The sequence below is a fragment of the Psittacula echo genome (assembly GCF_963264785.1).
Source record: "Psittacula echo genome assembly, chromosome: 10".
Taxonomy (NCBI): domain Eukaryota; kingdom Metazoa; phylum Chordata; class Aves; order Psittaciformes; family Psittacidae; genus Psittacula; species Psittacula echo.
In genome coordinates this window covers 2,482,584-2,503,364 of record NC_137741.1, presented here as the reverse complement: position 1 = coordinate 2,503,364, position 20,781 = coordinate 2,482,584, and the positions used below count along the sequence as shown (strand labels likewise).

The window sequence follows — 20,781 nt, the reverse complement described above, 5'->3', positions numbered from 1 at the left end:
TTCCCAAAAGGAATAACCCTCAGCCACCATTTTGTCTCGGTGTGCTATTGCAGGGCTCCGGAGCACACTCAGCCTCATTCCAGCCACGCGGAGGGGCTGGGAGTGCTCATGTTACCAGCCTGGAGTTACTATTCATCAGCTGAGCCCAGGAACCAGAGTCACACCCAGGCACTGCGAGTGAGGAGCAGGGAAATGCTTCTCTCCTAGGTCTCCAGGAAGGGCTGGGGGGGGTTTCCCACCCTAAAATGCCCCTTCCTTGATGGCTCAGCATTCCCGCCCCAGCAGCACAGTGTCCCAAGCAGCACCTTGCTTCACTGAAGCAGGATCAAGACCCTCTCCCCGACCCCTCCAGCAACCCCGGGCTGCTCAAAGCCACCCACTTCCCCCCAATCCAATTTAGGGAAGAGCATTAACTTGCCCAGAAGGGACTTTCATCCAGCTCTCCTTGGACAGTGACCAGATGGAGAGTGAAAGGGAAGGGTCACGGATAAGGCTCCTCAGGCAAAAAAGCTGCTAATGCAGGACTAGAAGGAAATAATCTACTTTGTAATACCCTGCATTTCTCCTAAATGCAGCTGTACCCCTGTCTACATTCTCCCATCTCAGCAGCTGAAAAGGTACACAAGGATACCTCTCCAAATGCTCCCGTGAAAGGCACAAACATCATCTACACCAGTGGGAAATAAAGGCTGAAATGTGTTTCTGCTCCTAGCTGGAACAGGAACAGCAATCAGCTCTGCCCTCCCCGCCTCATGTTACTACCCCTTTGACACCTTCCCTTCCTGAAGCTTGCTTTTGAACAAGCCCCACAGACCCAAGTGCCCTGAAATGTCATTAGTAGCTTTATAAACTAAGCTGAAACCTAGAGCTCCCCTCCCCGAGCCCATAAAATGCCTTTATGCAGGCTGAGAAACTTTACGACAGGGAGCAAACTACTTCCATCCCTTTGCTACTGGAGCAAGGAGATGGAATCATTTTCCTCCTGTGTTTTCCTATAATACCACACCGAGTAATATCCCCCTGGGCTGGGTTTTGGACCTTGTACTTTTCGGAGCAAGGTGGAAATGGGCATGTTCCCTAGGATCTGCGTGCTAAAGAGCGGAGGAGCACAGGAAAGCTGCTCCCATTCCCTTCTCCACCCCCAATCCCTGGCTGACGAAAGGCAAAGCGATAAAGTCTTTATTGGAAACCCCCAGTGCTCCAACAGGAAAGGCTGAAAAACGAGTATCATGGGAGGACTGGATGCTGAAGCCGAGCGGATCCTTTCACAGGCGGCTGCAAGGCTTGTCAGGGGCCATGATGGATTACTGTCATCTGGCAGCATCAGGATTAATGATGTGGAGGTCAGAGGGGAGAATTCCAGAGGGAAAGGTCAGCAGCCGGGGGCACAGCATAAGACTTGTTGCCTTTTGATGGCAAACTCATTTTACTGTACTTCCAAGGCTCTCTATTCTGCTGGCTCTCAAATGCTGTACTTACTGTGCTAAAGCCTAACTCAGGAAGAGGGCGAGGAAGATGACTGCCTCCTCTCCTAGTTTTCCTGGTCTCTTCCTTTAGTACAACCCCAGCTACATAAGCACGGGCCATTCCTATGAGGAATCAGCCAAGGGGGGTCACAAGGAGTCTGTTTCCACTGGGAAAGGGATGATTCATAGTTGAGGAGCATGGGAGACCCAAGGAAGACAAACTGTAGGGCAGGGAGACTCTGGAAGGAGAAGGAAGAAGCACCCCGTTGCCCATGGTTTTCCAAAGGGAAGACAGCTCTAACTACAATAGCAGACTCTGGAGTAAGGAGTTTTCCTGGAGGAAGCCTGACTGTAGCTATAAACATCTCTATGCTTCCAGGGAATAAGCAGCCCTTTCTGCCAGGCTGCTTCACCCCATTCAGAGCCTCTTGTTTCAGGCAGGTGTTAATAGAAGGCTTCTAGGGATAGACTTCAATGTCCCCTATGTCCCCGGTGCTGGAGAGGAGCAACTGTTTGATTTCCCTCCTTCAAGAGCTATTTAAGAAGGGCCTGAGGAAGCTGTAAGCCCAGCTAATCTCTAAGGACTGTTTCTACACCTCTTGGCAGTGAACCAGGGGTACCCGCTGAGCCATCACACACCTTCTGCTCCCCAGCCACTGGCTCAGGGCTGGGGCTCAGCTTTCCATTGCTTGAAAGGGAACTAAGCTTTGGACCAAGGTCTTCCTCACTCACCCAAGCATGCTGCCCAAGTTGGGTTTTCTTCCTCCTCTTCATCCTATCTAAGCCAGGCTTCAGAGTGAGGTCTAAATCTGAAGGTGTAAACTGCTGCTGAACAACAAAAACCTGCTCCTGTGAGACTGTTCATAGCCAAATTAGAGAAGGTGATTGATGAAAATGAAAATGCAAGTCCCCTGCAAGGGCCACTCTGTGCTCTGCTCCCCTCGTGCTGAGCCATGCCCACTGCAGGGAGTTCCCCACCTCAAGCAGCCTAAGCCATGACTTGCCCTGCACTCAAGAGACAAAGAGCAGTTAATTATACCCAGCCCCGAGCAGTACTTTTCCAACCACCTCCCTTTTTTTCCCCCTATCCAGTTTACTTTCAGAAGTGGCCATTTTTTAGTAAGGAACAAAGGAAGGTGAGAATTCCAAACATTTATTCTGCAGAGCCACATTCATATTGCAATAAAGCACACTCTGGAGTGAAAAACAGGCAGAGAGGGCACATTCTGAAGCCGCAACCTGTCCAGGTAAGGAAAGAGCTGCTCTTCCCACCTTTCACTCTGAGGATGTTTATAAGACAAGCAGTATCAACCAGCCAAAAGGAGTAACTTTTCCCCAGGAGCCTAGCGAAGGCCACAGTGATTGAAAATGTATTTGAAGCAACTCTTCAAGAGATCTTCATGTTTCTTTGACAGGAGACAATGTAATTACCTGGTAGGAATGCTCTCCCCACTCTCCCAGCCTTGACAGAGGTAAAATACAGTTCAAATGCAAGCAAATCAACTTGAACCCTGCACTATCTCAGCTCCTGGTGTGCCTGAATTCCTCTCCAAGGACAAACCCTGGCTGGCTTCATGCAGAGCCGCCTGCTCAGCCACCCCAGCGTTAGCTGTTGGGTTGACTGGATGGCAAAGTAAAAAGCAAAGCCTCCAGAAGGGAAACCAGCTTTTCCCTATCCTCCTTGTGGTGCCACAGCTGATGTAATCTCTCCCTATGCATGGCACTTCCCCAGCAGGCATCCTCACCTCCCAACAGGAATGTCACCACCTGATCCGCAAGCCTGCAGACCATTAGACACTCCTATCAAAGCGGGAGCCGGGCTAGAGGGTAATTAATCATGCTCTATTTGACAGGAGGCCCACTTCTTATCTGCACCCCTTGAAACGCCATCAGTTGCTGCTTCCCTCCTCGATAAACGAGGCTGACAGCAGCCTCTGATCAGATTTCAGCTGCTGAACCAGAGGCTGCCGAGCTGGCATCACCCCTCTTGTGTTAGCCAAGGCTCCAGCCACATTCACCTTCCCAAAGTGGGCTCTTTTCCATCCCCAAATCAGACATCCCACAGAGACTTCCAGCTCAGCTATAATCCAGCTGTTTGGCTGCCCAGTGTATTTGCTATTATGGATTTCCTCTGCAGATGTTTAACTGCCAGCAACTGAGGTGGGTTTCCATACCTATGGCCTCTGAACCAGATAAACTCTTCTCTAGGCAAAGACAGGGACAAATAGAACAGTACAGAAGCAAGGCAGGATGCACACAAACTCAACGACTGGAGCATCTTCATGCCAAATGGTTCCACCTCTTCCATCCACCTGGACATCTACAGGGTCAGCTCTCTCAGTGCTGAGCTAATTTCACTGCTTGAGGGCTGTTAAGATGTACGGGAAGAACACTTGGACCACAAATATAGCTCCAAGAACACCCATAGCAAGGAGCTGGATATAAAGAGCTGGAGACCAGGATTTGAGAGGCAAACATCCAGTTAGAGATGCTGGAGAAACATGGGCCAATTTAACATCTCCAGGGGAAGTGAGGAAAAACCCCACTTTGACTCCATCATTCTGTATATGCAGGAAGGAGCACCTGGGATTCAGACCTGGCAATCCCAGGAGCAGGCAGCTATCAGATGAATACAGAAGGGTTCATGCAAAGCAACACCCCCCAATCCTTTCCAACTCATGTGTGTACCTTGTCCAGTGCCAGCTCAGTTCACAACAACACATTTCAGCTGCTCAAACCTCCTTTGTGCTGGCTAAACTTAAAACAAATCTCCTGGAAGCCAGAACCAAGGCAACTCCTAACAGTATTTTCCCATTACAACTGCAGCTTCCAACATGATTTCTCTTTGGAGCTAAAGCAATCTTCACACTTTAGCACTAGTTTCCAGTTGCTTAAAGCCCAGGGATATTCATTATTTGAATCAAGCTGCGTATTCTCCCTAAAAATATGGGGAATTTCCAGGCTTGTTTCAAATCAGACAGAAAAAGCTCATGCCTCAAGTTTGCAATGAATGTTTTGATGGCTGAAAACAGAAGGGGGAGGAAGTTTGGGTTTCAAGGGAAGGATCTGCTGATAACTACTTCTAAGTTACTGCAGTTTGCAAACCAGCCTAAGTAAACTCCCCCAGAATACCAGCTCATGTAGCTGGTGGAGACTTTTAGTCACTGGGCACCTGTGGCTGATGAGCAAAACATTCCCTGCAAGAGCTTTCTGGATGCTGCAGAGAGCCCTACCTCAGGGCCAGGCCCGGGCATCCCCAGAGGAGCTGGATTCAAGTTGCTCGGAGATCCCAAGCACTTTGCTTTGCACGTGGTTTTGTCCCACATGCCTTAGAAGTGTTTCAGTGCATGGAGTTCTCTGTTCCCTGCTCTGGAAGGCTCAAAATACTTAAAGAATACTGAGGAATGTGAAGCAGAGTGCCAGTTCCCCCTGCAACTTCAGGGAAAGCCATGCTTTCTAATAATATAAAGGTAAAACCCTACAATAGTTCACTGATTCCCACTGCTCACCATCTGCACAAGACACTAGTCACCGCTCTTCCTGAGGCTAGGCACGGCTGACCAAAGAAGAGGCTCTTTAAAGGAGGTGCAGGAGGCAGAGATGTAGCTGTGTACAAACCCAAGGCTCTCCTGGGGAAGAGGACTCTGCCTGGTTGATGGGGACCATCCAGAAGACACCTCTGCAGTGCCTGAAGTGAAACTTCCACTGCAGAGCCTCAGTTGCTATTCAGGGAAGCATTTGCTGTGGCTCAGCAGTAAGCAGGTAGCATGAGCAAAGGATGCTGAGAATTTATGTCTATTGATGTCTCATTTCAGGAGCTATGTTGCTTAATTCAGACTCAAAAAGACCCCCAGAGGATCAAAAGAAGAACCCAACAAAATGGAACCAGTAGAAGAATGAAGTGTATTCCCTGACCAACCATTTCATAAACACCGCTTGGCTCATAGATACAGGAATCCATCAGTAAACGCTTTTGTCAATACCCTGGATTTGTTGTATTTCCCCATCCAAACGTGCAGACAGAGCATCCAACAGCAGGAAAACATTAAAACCACACGCTCTGACTTACAAAGCCCCTTCTATGTGTATACACACAAAGCCCCTGAATGGTCAAGCCATCTGGGAAAACCAAGGTCAGGCAGAAACCTTGACCAGCACGAGTAGAGCTGTACAACTGGAGACATTTTATGAGGTCTGCACAAAGGCAGTACTTCAAACGAACAAAACAGCTTCCCCTGGAAGGCAGCCTTTCCTCACACACCACAGCACGCACTTGGATCTCTTCCTCATCAAACCCTTCTAGAGGAATGTCTTGCATGAACACTGCTGATCCTTCCAGGAAATCAAACAGTCCCCACTACTCCAGTGCTCTCCCAACCAGCACTAGCGGGGTACAATCAGCTCAATACCCTGAAAAGGGGTGGAAGGTATCTCTGGCACCAAGTCTGAGCTCAGTAAATGAACTTGCCCATCTGGTTACATGCATTGCTGTTATACAATTCTTTCTAGTAATACAAAAGATGAGGCAAACACAAAATTATCCTGCGTTATTGTAATGGATGCAGCTCTAGCCTGGGTAAACTGCTCTGCCTGCAGCATCCTCAGGGGCAGGCAGAACAGCCTCCATGCCTGCAATGCAACCCCCTCCACAGGGCACCAGTGGAGAAGCCCCAGCCCGTGGCCTTTACAACACCCTGAACCACAAACTTGCCCAGAGAATAGCTCCTCATGCAGCAGGGGGTTAAAAATACAGCTTTGGAGAACCCAGGCCTCAAGCCATCAAGGCTCAACCTGTCACAAGCCCCCAGATCAGCAATGAAGATGGAGGGAAGCCACTGCTGAAGGCTTTTAATCCCCACTCAGTCCAAGGAAAGTCAACTTTTGGGTTGAAACTGAGGAAAAGCTGGACAAAGGGAAGGTGAAAGTGGTAATACAGCAAGTAAGCATCATCCCTGTCAAGCAGCATCAGGTCAGTCCTGTCACAGGCCTGGTTCAAAGCTAGTCCTGCAAACTAACTGCTCTCCCCTCCTTGCCCCATCTGCCCCTTCAATCACAGCCATGGCGGGACCCATTCACCGAAACACATATAAGGAATAAAACATCCAACAAAAGAAGAGTTACAGCTTTCCTCTCATCTCCCTCTTCCATCATTATTGCCACTGAAGGGCCATTTTATCACTTGCAGCTGTGGTCATTCAGGGACAACCTGCTGTGCTCAGAGGCAGATGAGACCTGCACATTTGATCTGCATTAAGCCTGTTTCATGGCTTCTCATTTCGAGGTACGTTCCTAACAGCAGCACCAACCACCAAATCTTTTCATCCCTCCAACGACTCAGTAGCTCCTGTGAAATGGGGCATTCATCTTTCACATCAGGCTTCTTGGGGCAGCAGCAGTTAGCAATCTGTGCCCCAAATCCAGCAGCCCCAAACAAGGGGGGGCTCCTCCGGGACAACGGCAAAAGCCCCATCTTTACACCAGCAATGTTTATTAGCAGAGCTGCTTTCCAGTCCCTTCAGAAACGAGGCGCAAATGAAGCAGCTCTTCACACACAGGAGCTAAGAAACACAGTGCTTTGCTCTCAGGTGCAGTACAGCTGCTGAAGAAACAGGCCAAGTTAAAAGAGCTCCTGTGCAGTGGGACACAGCAGCTCACATTCATGACAGAAGAGAAGCTGCCTCCTTTAGCTCAACCTATGCTGGTCAGTTCTATCAACCTGAAGATATTTAGCTCCCCAGAGTCCTTCTGCCTATTGCTTTTTGGGGGACCCAAATATACAGCAAGCCCATAACTACCCATACTCTGCAATTCAGCCAGCTTCCCAGCACGGAGGCTGCATTTGTTCTGCCTGCCACTGAGGATGCTGCAGGCAGGAGCAGTTTGCCAAGTGCCCAGGCTAGAGCTGCATCCATCCCTGGACAGTGAGGGCCGAACCTTTCCAGCCCCTCTGGCAGAGGACTGTCCAGTTCACATCTCTCCCCCATGGGTCCTGGGCCCTTAAGATTTCAGTTTCAGTCCTTCCAGCAAGCACAAAACCAAGGGAGTCTCCAGCAAACAAATGCATTGGAAATGCCCAGATGATTAAAAGCTCAACTCCTCCAGCAAGCAGCTGGTGACCAGCTCAGGCCCTGCATAGGCAACGTGTCAGTTATGAATAATTGAAAGGGAAAAGGAAGGAGACACTGAAGTATGAAGCAGATTTCTCTCTGGGTAGCTGGAGGTTTCTATTGCTGCCAATCACACGCTGCAGATGATTGTCTTGTCTGTCAGTCATCCCAGCCCTTACATTAACATGTGAGCTCAGGTTAACATGGGCAGGTAAACTAATCAAGCCTGGTTATGCCTCTGCATACAAAAGCCAAAACCACCAGCAAAACCCAGCTCTCATTTTTACCTGCCTTGGGCAGCACAACCTCAAACTGCAGGAGAGGGAAAGCTCACCCAGGTCATGCCAGGGAAAACAGATATGGATATGAAGAGCAGTTTGAATAGCTGCATTTTGGATTGCCTTCCCTCTGCTTGGGATCTACTCATCCACACAGCAGGATGCATCTGAAGATGCAGGGTTCAAAAGCCAACTGGAAATAAGACTGTAGCTCCAACGCAGCAACTGGATCAACTTCAAATAGATAATGCTGAGGTGATGCAGCTTTATCCTTTATTAGACTCTCAGGGAACAACACTGGTGACACTAAGGCAGCCCCACTTCCAAGTAAGCATGACTGGGCTTGTTTGCTCCAGCACACTCTGAAAGCATCATGCCATGAGGATGGGAAGGGTCCTTTATACATCTGCTCTTCACACCTCCCTTCAGCAGACTCTTTGGGAACAACAAAAAGGTCTATAGCACAATTTAATGCTCTCTGTCTTTGTTGAAGAGTGTCTGGCCTGGAGGGGTACAGGAGGAGAGCACCACAAAGGATGTACCACAGATGTTCAGAGATGTCTATTTTATACAATAGCACATCTATGTACATGTTTATGATGAACAGTTTGCAATGAGAGGACTGAGCTTTCATAACTAGGGGACAAAGACTTGTGGCATCCCAGCTGAGCTCCTTCACACGTGCATCCCCACTCCTGCAGCCAAGAGAGATGCAAGTTGGTGACACCACAGGGAGGAATGTGAGAAACTGGGCACCTCCTCACTCAGTTACACAAGACAACTGAACAGAAAGCTGACACATTGCCAATCTGCAGGAAATGTGGCTTGGTGTCTGTTTTCCCAGTCCCCAGATTGCATGCTGCTACTCCATGCAGGCTGTGAAGGCATTCACACTCAGCTTCCAAATGCCAATGAAATCGAACACGAGAAGATGTGTGATCATACCACATGAAGGGAAGACCAGAGAATTCCTAATGGTGCTGGGTTCCTTGGGGAACCAAGCTTCTTGGTCTCTTCAGTGCATGGACAACACGAGTATTAGGTAGGAGGATAAAGAAATAGCATCTCTGTAATTAAGTTACAAGGCAGGTCCTTTCCTACCATGCTCCTTATCTCCCAAGGCAAAGATCTCAAGTCTTACCACTGCTCTTCCACCTGATCTGTAAGTTCAAGGGTTGGATGTGTTCTTTCAAGCTGAGAAGGGAAGAAGTCGCAGGCAGCAGCACCCCTTTGCCCCACTGTACCCCATCAAGTCCAAACAAATGCTCACTCACCCCTCTTCTGCATGAAGATGAAGAGGTCATCCAGGAACTCTTTCCGTTCAGGGTCACTATCCAGTTCATAGAGCTGTGGGGGGGAAATAAAGATGAAGGCACAAGCCACAATGTGACAGAAAATCAAGTAATAATATCAGCTTCTTCCAATGGGGATCTGGTGCTTGCACTGGAAGGTGAAAGCAAAACAAGGAAGGATTGTTGAGCGCTTTGGTGGCCAAGGCTGCTGTGCCAGTTAAAGGACCCTTCTTACTGATTGCCTTGCTCAGCCCCTCAGTAACTCATCCAGGCACAGCAGAGACCAGTGCTCCAAAGGGAACAGGATCTGACCCAGTTAACAGCACTGCTACAGAGCAGGGTTTGAAACCACCTGAAAGCAAAGGGGAGAGGAAGCATTAAGGCAAGCGAGACAGAAAGATGAGACAACCCAAAGGAAGGTGACAGTGGTTCAGGGCAGCTTAGTGTCTGTACCCTTGAAGCACCGGATGGGTTAAGCTCTCTGCAGCTTCTCCCAGCCTCAGGATTCCCTCCTTTAGGGATTGTCACCTAAGTGACAAACTGATCCCTTGAAGGAGAAGAGGAAAGGAGTGAGCTTTCCTGTAACTACTAATGCCTGCAGGAAAGACTCCTCTAAAATAAGCCCCAAAGCCTTCAAAACAAGCAGAAACCAGGCTGGAAATTAGCTGCAGAAATCGTTTTACCAACAGGCTTAACCACCTAAGCGCTTAAAGCTCCCTAGGCAGCTATTCCAAAGGAGAGGCACTGTGTGTTAGCATTAGCCACTGCTTTTCAGATGGGAAAAGCATGAGTGTCATCTAACGACTGCCTCTTCCCCAGAAAGATCTAATTCTCACCTAGCAAGAATCCTGTGAGGCCTCAAAGTGACAGGCTGAGAGGGCTCAAGTCCATCCCTCACTGAGATACATGACAGATGACAAGAGAGAAGACAACACTCTACGTGAAGAGTTCAATTCCTTCTCTTGTCTGCACTGAGGAGGAATCCTGCATCACTCCAGGGAATTATGTGCTGCTTGTGGAGCAGCACAATGGAAAAGCAAAGATTCCCTGGGAAACACATATTCCAGCCTCTCTGTAGGTGCTGCTAGCTACTTGGTATTCATCCAGTCCAGAAGAGGGGCTGTTTGGGCTCATTTCCTGCAAAGCTCTGTGCTTTCTCACATCCCAGCTCAGGGAAGAGAACACAGCAGTGTATTTGCAGAGCAATTAGCTGCCCCCTTTCAGAAAGAGCCAGCTTGGTTTCAAATGAATTCCTCTGGCTGATGTGACACACAGCTGCCACATTCAAATCCAGGTTCAAGAAACAAAACACCCTTCTCTCAGCTGGAAAAAGTATTGAATAATATTATAAATGCCCAGAGTCAGGTTAGTAAGTCTTCGTTCCAACCATATTGCAGGGAGCAAAAGCCACAAAATAGCCCCAAATCAGCAGGTCTGTAGGCAGGACAAAGCAGTTTAGTTACAAATCCACTACAGAGGGCTCCACAGTGATCCTCTGGCACAGATCAAGGGAAACCCCCCCCAAATCCCATGATCCCACTGACCTTGGCAAAGTCTCGGGAAATTTCTCTTCCTCTGCATCCATCACCTTCATCGCTCCAGGTCACGCTGCCGTTCTAAGGAGAGAGAAACAACCGGGTGTAAGGATTTGCACAGAAAGGCTTTGCAGGCAGTTCCAAACAGGTATTTTGGGGGCAAACAGACACGCAAAAGCAGCTGCTGGTTTAGACCAAGATGACCAGAAAGTCGGGACATCGGTGCATTTGTCCCAGCACACTTCCCTTTCCAGGGAAGTGGCATTTCACCTTCCAAGTTGCTACTGAAGGCAGGGGAAGTTTCCAGCTCTAAGTTTTTCCCTATGGAATTGCATCACCAAGAAGTTGTCTTGGCACCAGGAAAAGCCATTCCAGAGGAAAGTCCTCAATCTGCTGAACCCTGTAGGAGGTGCTCTGCTGCAATGAGGTTCAGCACCGAAAGAGGTGCTCCCTCTGTCCATCCTTTTACCAAGCGCTCATCCTAGAGCCCCTAGGAAAGGTGCAGGTGTTAGTCAAGCATCCCTCCCTCCTACCAGGCAACACTTGGAAATGCCCTTCTGTCCTCCCCCAGCTTGCCTGCAAAACCAGAACAGGGAGATAAATGCCCAGGAAAGCTTCTTGCCCATCCAGGACATTTCCTCCTGGAAACCGCTGGATGTGGATTGTCCTCATAGAAATGGAAAGCTCAGCTTTGCTGGATTAAGGTTCATTCTTCTCAGGCATTAAAGGGATTACTCTAGTTGGGCCTATTCCACTTAGTAAATCATCAGCCTGAAATGACCACCAGAAGGAGCAGCCTCTGGCAGTATGGCACAGGCCAGATGAATGATCATGATACATTCAAGCATCTTTAAACCATAAACTTCTTGAAGTGCTCCAGAGCCACTCCAGGCAAGAGAAGAGCCAAATCCACTCAACACAGTACCTCTGATTACCCTGTCCTGACAAACACACAGCATCCTAGTACAGAAAAGCACTGAGGATAGATAGCAAGAGGTTTCAGCACAGGGAAAGACAGCTTGTGAATTAGAGAGGTGGTCCAATACCTGAAATCTTGGAGTCATCTGGTTGTGACACATCCATTGAATTAGAAAGATGAATAGCTCCCGTCAAGGCTGGGCAAAGCTACACTTCCCCCTTTAAACAACTCTGCAGTGAGCTGCCCTAATGCCTGCTGATTTAGTTTGAGCCAGTAATTCCTGCTGGAAAGTCAATTATCCAGCGAGTCCCATCAACTGAAAGATATTTAATGCGGGATTATTGCCACTTCTGTTATGTCAGCTGTTTATTACAGCAGATCAATTCCCAGCCCTCTCTAGGAAGGGATCTGAAGCCTGGTTTTGTTCACAGGAGGATTCATCTTGGTGTCCTTTGCTAGCAGAGATAAAAACCATAGGGTTTTGCTAATTATGGCAACATCCAGCTGCTCCTCAACCCCTCCTGCCTCTTAACTGGGATCAACAAACCTGTGTGACCAGTTAGAACAAGAGATGGTCACTTCAGAGGGCAGCAGGTAGTTCCCATCCTCAACTTTACACACTCCAAAGCACAATGATTTAGAGGGAGCTGAGCCACTCTCTTCCCAAGTGAGTATTTGCTTATAAATCCAGAGGGCAAAACTGCTCCCGGTGTTAAACTGGGTGCTCCAGGAAGCAAAACACTTGCTTTCATTGGGAACTTTGGTCATGCTGAGAGCTTATTCTGCTACATTTGAGGAAGGGATAGGAAAAAGAGGGCTTAAAGGAGACAATTCTTTACTGCCAATGGGTTTGAACTTGCTAAAATGTCAAGGAACAAAACTTTCCATGGGATTAAAAACTCTTGAGAAGTTATTTTACTTCATCTATGTGAAGACAAGGGGTAACTGGAAAAGAATGTCAAGATTAAGGTTTGATACAGAGAACAAGCAGAATATCTACAACTTACTTCCATTAATACACCCTAAGATGCTTGAGGGCACAGAAGTAATGCTCCCCCACATCCCACTAGTGAAAAGGAGCTTAAAGCTTGCTGAAGCCATCAGTGTTTCACCATATGTCCAGAAAAGTGGCAGAGATGGATATAACCTGGCATGACACGGAGTGAGCCGAGGTGAGAGCCAGCATTAGCATTTCCTCCTGCAAAGGTTTAAAGCCAGTTACCACTCCCCACGTTAAGCTATCAGAGGAGATAAGGAGAGGGCTTCTCATGCACCTCAGTGTACACCAGCACAAGCTGGAGGCGTGAGGACAGAGCACAGGTTTGGTCTGGGTGGCAGAGTTCGCAGAGTCTCGGGTTAGTGTGAAATGTCAGCTCAGCAGCTGGGAATAAAGCCTTATTTATTCAGAGAGCAGAGTACACTCACTACAGGCACTTTCCCAGGCTCAGCTTTGATCTTGAGGGACCACTGCTCACCAAACCCTTTGGGTCCGTGCCAAGGTTACAAGCGAAGGTATCAAATGCTGGCAGGGTTCAGAACAGCGACTCGAGCACAACTGGAAGGGGTAAATCAGTAAAGAGCCCCACAAAGCTCCTGAAGCAGCTCCTGAAGCAAGAGATGCTTCGTAGGCAGAATAAACTACATTTTGCACAGCAAGAGAGCTCAGCAGGAGCTTTGGTATCAAGCTTCCTTTCCATTCCTCCTAGGAAAACAAAGTTACCCTATGCTGAGAAGCCCTCCTCTGTATGAACAGCAGGAACCTGAGAAATCAATATATCCTCACAAGTCATTAAAAGACCTTTGTATACGTCAGGCAATAGTAGCAGGAAGGAAAAAACACTGTTGAGAGAAGCAGGGCATTCTCTGGGGAGAGTCTTGCTTCTCCCTCTGCCTGTTTGCACCAGGGGAATTTGCTGATGGTTGACAAACAGCCTTTGCGTTACCACCGGCAGGAATTTATCTGCTTTCTTGCAGAAGAAGGTGGGAGAAGCCCTCAATGCAAAGCCCGAGCGAGAAGGCAGAGGTGTTGGGAAGGGCTGGCCACCTCCGCTGCCTTCCCCCTCCAGACACCTCCATCAGAGCCCCCCAGGGCTCCCCCTGCCCGAGAGGCTGCAGACCTGGCTTCAGAAGCAATTATATCTGGACCTATTTTAGGATTACTCCCTAACCACCTGGAACATCTTATTAGAGGGAAGCTCAGATGTCCAGAGCAATTTTGGTTTCCAATCCCACATTCAAAAGGCAGAGTTAACCCTGAGTTGCCAAGCAGACAAGAAAAGGGGAGGACAAACACCTTCCTCCTTTGCCCAGCCCATTCTTTTGAGGTCAAAACCCTTACAAACAAGCAGCCTCAGCCCCTCTCAAATGTTCCCATCTCACACGTCTGTCCCTCACAGAGACCAAGGAACTAATCAAACCCCAGTGCTCAATATGCAGTATTAAGGCAAACAGAGTAACAGCTCAACATCTCCTTCTCCAGTCCTGCCTGCACAAGCTGCGGTTAGTGTGCAAATAGGGACCTTGATGAGAAACCAGAAACGCTCCTTTTCCAGGTCATTCCCTTCTCCCCCAGTTTGAAGCAGTTGTTTGAGAGGAGCTCAGCTAAAGCCTACCGAGGTTTTCTCAGACTACCAAGTTGTATTCAGATGGGAAACTGAACTGGAGAGAGCTCACTAAAGCTTTAATACGTAAAAGCAAAGGGGAAACAAAACCTTCTGGTGTGAAACTCAGCATCATTCTGCACCTCCTTACTGCAGACCTGCAGTCTTGACAGAGCTTTTAGGCTAGAAACCTGCTGAAATATCCACTTAGGGCCAAGGCTAAAGGTTGCAATGCAAAAGAAAGCCCCTCCCCTACCCCATGGGTTAACTGAAAGCACTGAGTCAATGAAAAGGTAGAGGGGCAGCAATTTCAGGATTATCAGAGAATCCCCCAAATTCCTTTTGTGGGTTGAGTTAAGCCTTAGGAAGTGAAACAGATGCTATTAGAAAGAAAACTGTTGTACTACAAACCGATGATAAGATCAGGACTACAGCCCTGAGCTGCAAGTTCTCAAGCATGGAGAACCAAGTTATAATTACTGCGTGCACAAGCTCTGCTGGAACTGGAATAAACCCTTCCCAGGCTGACTAATAACAGCTCAATTCAATAGCTGCAAGCTTCAAAGCCTGCTTTGGAAAACCTTGGAGTGATGGCAGGAATTGCAGGGAGGATGGGGAAGGAAAGAAAAAGAATGGATTGAAGCTAACAGATTAATTGCCTTTATTTATTAAGGCCTAGCGAGTGCAGCACCAATGCAGTTTTTTGCTTCCTTATCCTTAAGGAAAAGTTGGGCTCATTGTGAATGACTCCTATTCACAAATACTCAGAGGAATTAACTAAAACCTAAGTGACAAGAAGATTTGTTCAGTGCTATAATGGCTGTGGGAAGAGAAATTCGCACTGCCACAGGAGAGTCTCAGATTTACCCTGAAGTGAGGAAACACAGTGTAAGAGGACAACACATTCAAGCACCTTCCACCTCCTGTCTCCAGCATCAGCTGGTACGTCTCTAAATTGGCACCAAGAGAAGCTGAAACTATTCCTAAACTTAGCACCTGAAAAAAGATGCTAAAATAAGCCCTATCTTCCCCAGGATATAAATGAGCTTCTCACTCTGCTCCTTTGCATCCAGATTTAGCACAGTCACTGCAATATTACATAGCCCTGCTGAAGCCTATGCAATTGCCTCCTGCGACAAAGAGCTGGGGGAATTCTCTGATGTCTAATACAGGGTGTTTGTAGGCTGCTGCCTTCAGTCATCATAACAAGCTGTTTTCTTGGTTCTCCTCTCTCATACTTGATGTATGAGAGACCAAAAAGGTGACTGTTGCTCCAGTCCCTGATGCTGAAGTTGCAAACACCAAGTGAGGTGCTAAGCCAGAAGCAGGCTGTCATGGGGATGAAGACTTCAGCAAACCTAAGCCATGAACTGCAAGAGAAGTTCATGTCCTCACAAAAACCAGCTTTCAGTAAGAGAGAAACCAACTATCTCACATAAGCTCTTCATGAAGAATTCTCCGCCCGCACCATCACAAAGATACTGAGTGACCCACATAAGGAATTAAAAATCCTTATGGATTGGGCCCTGGACACCTGAAATAACTTTGAGGCAAAAATGCACTGTGTGAAATGCAACTTCTTTCTCCCTGGGACCTTCACCCCCACCGGATTAATGAGTATCTCCTGAGCAATACCTCAATACACACACCACTTGAGGCACATACTTAAAGGTTCTGGAATCTCAGCTGCTCATTCCTAGACCCTAGAGCAAAAGCAAAGTAATTATTTTAAGCTGACTTATCTTAATAAACCCCATGACCTTTGTCGAAGTTTAGGGCAGGATTTTCAGGAGTAACTGGTGATTTCTGAGAAGCTACCATGAAACATCCCCAAAAAGCAGACCACAAACCACTCTCAGACAGCTGCTTCACAGGGACTTACCTTGCTGTGTTTAAGGCAGCATTAACATCAGCTGATGCCTGAAAACCTTGGCTTCATTTTTACATTCCACCCAGGAATGCGCACACTAATGTGGGTGCTGTAGCAAATAGCGTGGCAAAACTGCTCCTGGTAGTGCTGCACACCAGCCTGGAGTGGAAAAGGAGCAATGCAGAGGTCCTGCCTTCCCTGCATGGCTCTCCCTGGTAACCAGAGCCATCCCCAAGCAATGTGAGAAGCCACGGGCTGAGGACCCACACCCTCCAGCTGCTAAAAGCATCATTTTCACCCACAGAATTAAAGCCTCAGTTTCCTTCAAAGACAGGCAAAGCCACAACACCCTTTTCCCAGGATTTGGGATGGATTCAGAGGATTCAAGCAAGCTCAGCACCCCCCTCCCAGCTCTTCTTTCAGGCCTGCAACTCCCTGACAAGCAACTGCACTCACTCCCTTGTTGTTTTGTGCTGACAAGATTCCCACCGCCCCTGTGCCATAAGCTGAGCCAGCTCTTTTGTCTGCTGCCTTGTTCTACAATTATTTACTTGGCTGTCCAGGACGGAACAGAATGGGGCTTCATCTTGCTGGTAGATTCCACCTTTCTGCCATCTTCATGCCACATACCTTCCAGGCAGCGTTAAATACACTTTCAACATACATTTTTCTCCAAGGGCATCACTTTCAGAAGCACAACCTACACTTGAAAGAAGAAATAGAAGTGACTTCCCCCCCCGCCTCTACAAGCAGGAGCCATTACGCATACCACAAATACTCCCAGAGCAGAGCTAGCTGGAAGCAGTGTATCCCAACTGGTTATTAGCCTCCATCTCAAGAAGAGCTAAAACAGACAAGATGAGGAAGCATTTAGAAAACCAGCTGGAGAACGCAGGCTCTTCTGCATTTCATCCTGGCTTTTTCAGCCTAGCACAACCATTTTAGACAAAGGCAGAAGAAAAACCCCAGTATCTTTAAAGTAAGCCTTTGAAACAAGAATGTCAAGCTGTCATGCCAGCTAACAGCTCTTGTCTGCCCACCACATTTCATTCCTACACCTCCAGCAAGCCTTACCAGCTCAGAACTGGTACACTGCAGTTAAATTTTTACTCCCTGCTATGCAGGCTGCACTGGTGAATACAAACAAGTTCATCTGCAATATTTACCCTGCCCAAGGTGAATATTCTGCACCAGCATCACTAATGCTGGCCACTTCAGTATGGCCTTTTGAGCACCTTAGAGTACAGGGTTTACCAGTACCACTATGAATATAAGCTGTGCTTTACTGGGGCTGTACTGGAAACCCAGTATTCCATCTCCAAATGCCACTTTTCCTTTTAGTTTGGCTTCCTGGGGAAGCTCTGTGCACTCTGGCTTCCAGAAGAAGCTGGTCTGACATCAGACTAAGGTACAGTCTCCTACCAAAACACTTGATTACTGCTGCAATGAGCCATAGTAACTGGATCGGTGTTAGCACACAATATGCCAGCTGTAAACCAGTGCTTTTATCCTTACATTTTTTGCTATTCCACATCAGCTAAGACCAGATCTAGCTTGCTTAATGGTCATCTACCAAGAACAAGGCAAATGACCTAGGAATCAAGCCTACCAACTCAGTAAGATTCCCAGGACTCTCACAAGACAAGCAAATACTGGGAAGAAACACAAAGACATCCTGCTAGCACCAGCTGAGCTAGACATAAAACCAGCCAAAGATGCTAAGCTTATTCAGGGTTATTTTGAATGTGATTGCCCTAACACCAGCGCCCTGCCTATAATTCTCCACCCAGAGACCTTGAAAAGGAAGTTACTCCAAGCCAGTAAATACAGAAGCAACTTCTCTAGCGAGCATCCCCTGACATACCCAGCTCACGTCCCTATAACAGCTTGAGCGACTTCTTTCAACCCAACCCCTCTTGAGAAGCACACCCAGAGAAAACACAGGAGGAGCTGGATGCCCGCTGCGTCCCATACACCAGGGCTACTTCACCAGCACACTTTACAGGACCAAGAGTACAAATGCCATTCACCGCATCACTGAGAGGAGTTCCTGCCATTCAGCAGTGTAGAAACATCAAAGCGGTCCTGGTTCGCAGGGCAGGAGCCTTATGGAATGGGAGAAAAACTAAAGGTTGCTGAGCTTTAGCAGTTCCTCCTCAAATTGCTGCCTGTGACAACATGAAATGAACGATCTCGTGCATGCAACCAAGGGGAGAACCTGGCCAGAGAGCTCACAGCAAGCCTTCAAACACCCGTGTTCACCAGCCAGCACAAAGCAGCTCCCACTTTACTCCATAGGGTTTGCAGGAGGTAAGGAAAACCAGCTCTGGTTTTGTCCACAGTTTCTTAGCTCAAAGAACTCTATCTGAAGCAAACTCTCTTCACACTCAGGTTAACATCTGTAGAAAAAGACAATTCAGTCCTACTTTACCTTTATTTAAAGCATGCAGTCCTTTAGCTCAATTTCAATACATATAAATACTGTGTAAGTCTCTGACAGTCCGATCAAGTTAGCTCTGGAACAAAACAGCACCCAAGTGCTACATTAACCAAAATACCCACTTAGAAAAGAATCCTTGATCCTCTGGCGTTTACCTACAAGCAGTAGTAATTCTTCATTCAAAGACAGAATTAACCTCCTGCCAAAATCAAGCAGTAGCAAGTTAGTACTTCCCTTCCCACACATGAAACACAGTGGCTCTGCTTCCCCAAAGGATCAGGACGTACGCTCTTCCCTGCCTGCCCACACCACAAACCAGAAATCCAGCCAACATCACAGCATCCCCCAGGTCTTACACAAAGGGGCTATAGATGTGAAATAACTTGAGGCATTAGCAGGCAAGTGTCTGCACCCAAAATAAATATAGCACCAGCCTGCTCCCTCTGAATGGCAGTGCAGCAGGGAGACAGAAGATAATAAACGAGCCAAGGATCAAACTTCTACCTACTCACAAAGGTTCTGAGAGTGTGGGGGATCTGTATCTGTGAAGCAAATCAAGCTCTTGTGCTATCTCTTTATAACAGAACAAACCTGAAAGAACACACCAGGGCAGCATTACTCTGCACACGCCCTGCTCTCCCACACTTTCCAAAGCTCCTGTAACAGGGTACCAGGCTAAAGAAACTCTTGGTCTGGCTGAATCTGGGTTTTCTTAGAAGGAAGTAACATTAACACTGACCTGTTTGAGCTGCTCGTCCAAGCGCCAGTTCTGGCGTCCAGACGGGGAACCGGCATACGGCTGCTTAGTAGTGTCTTTACCCTGTTCTTCCTTGCCCTGCTGTCCCCGCTGGAGCCCCGATGCTGGAAGAGGATTCGAGGTAGAAGCCACTCTTTGGTTGTGATGGGTAACTTTGGGAGCATGGAAATATTTCAGAGCAGAGCAGGTTTCTTTCCCAGTCACATTAGCGCCATCCTCAAGATCGCCGCCTTCTAAACCCCCTTCTTCTTCCTCCTCCTCTTCCTCTTCTTCCTCCTCCTCCTCTTCATCCTCCTCCTCCTCTTCTGGCTCAGAATTCATGCTGCTCTGATCAAAAGCTCGCGTAGCTCCGGCTGCAGGTGGGCCTCTGGCCAAGGGACCAACAGTGGAGCCACCTGAAGCCCTGCCAGATGTGGCTGCTAGGACAGCCTGCTGTACAGCCAGCTGCTGAGTGTAGAGCAGCTGGGCTTCCCTCATCTGCCTCTGCTGTCTCTCCCTGGAATCCATCTGCAGAGGCGTTTGCTGCTTCTGCTGCTGCTTCTGCAGCTGCTCGACCACAGCTTCCAGCTTCATCCCGCAGTTTGCATGGCTGGGAAAAGAGGGGGGTGGTTTTGACTTTATCTCGCAGGGTTCAAGCTCCGACCTTGGGAGATTGGCAGAATCTGAAAGATAGACAAATATTTGTCTGTATGAATATAAAATGCTTTCATCTTTTCCCCAGGAAGAGGATAAATAGAGTGCAAAGCCAATACTCTTTCCTGTGCAGGAGACCGTGAAACAATCAGCTTCATGTTTAACAGCCTCAGGCTCAAACTTGCATTCAATTTTCAGACTGTTTAATTGTATTTGCAAGCCGAACACATTTGCTATAACCTCAGTTTCGTACACTCCAAAGACAGCATCTGAAATGCCTTTGTCCAAGGTCCCAGCACTTCTTCCTTCTATGCTTGCTAAATAATGACTTTTGAAATGTTAGGTTAAACATTGAGGGCTTGGTGCTTCTGAAAATGCTGCCTTAAAAGGAGACAGCCGGGTGATGAGCTTGACCCTATTTCTACTGGGAAACGGGCAGGGATTTACTGCCCACCAATTAGATCTACATCATTTTATGCTTTCATTACATTAGTAAACTCTTCATGCTTCAGCCATCTTTCTTGTTACAAAATTCTCCAAACCACAACTACATTTAGCCATTATTTTCCCCAAGGAGAGCAAGATGAGAGTCCAGCAAACACCACCGTAGCCCGAATCAGACTGCTGAGCACCAAGCAGCTCCTGCCTCTGGTTCCCAGCGTTGCCAGTGCATCCCAAGCTCCAACCATGGCCTCCTCTGGCTTTTTCCAGCTGCAGGATTGCTCTCAGCTCTGCATTTGGACCCGCAGCAAGCCCGTGCTGAGCCTCCTCTTGGGCAAAGAGCACCACCGCAGCCTGCAGCCAGAGACACAGCTCTGAGCCAGCCTAAATCCTAGAAGGACGACTGCGCCTTTAATCCCCGAGCATTAAAACCAGCGAGTGTA

The 20,781-nt window shown here is 48.0% G+C and overlaps 1 protein-coding gene across 6 annotated transcripts in view; it reads right to left on the bottom strand.

Moving 5' to 3' along the window:
• Positions 1-20,781, bottom strand: part of ARID3B (AT-rich interaction domain 3B) — a 33,391-nt gene that overhangs the window by 10,698 nt on the left and 1,912 nt on the right. For all 6 annotated transcript variants that reach the window (XM_080626678.1, XM_080626676.1, XM_080626677.1 and 3 more), the window contains exons 2-4: positions 19,247-19,926; positions 10,688-10,759; positions 9,126-9,198 (exon numbers count right to left, since the gene is read on the bottom strand). In XM_080626678.1, the coding sequence (XP_080482804.1) occupies positions 9,126-9,198; positions 10,688-10,759; positions 19,247-19,837 (736 nt within the window). In that variant the 5' untranslated portion in view covers positions 19,838-19,926. The remainder of the gene's footprint in view (positions 1-9,125; positions 9,199-10,687; positions 10,760-19,246; positions 19,927-20,781) is intronic.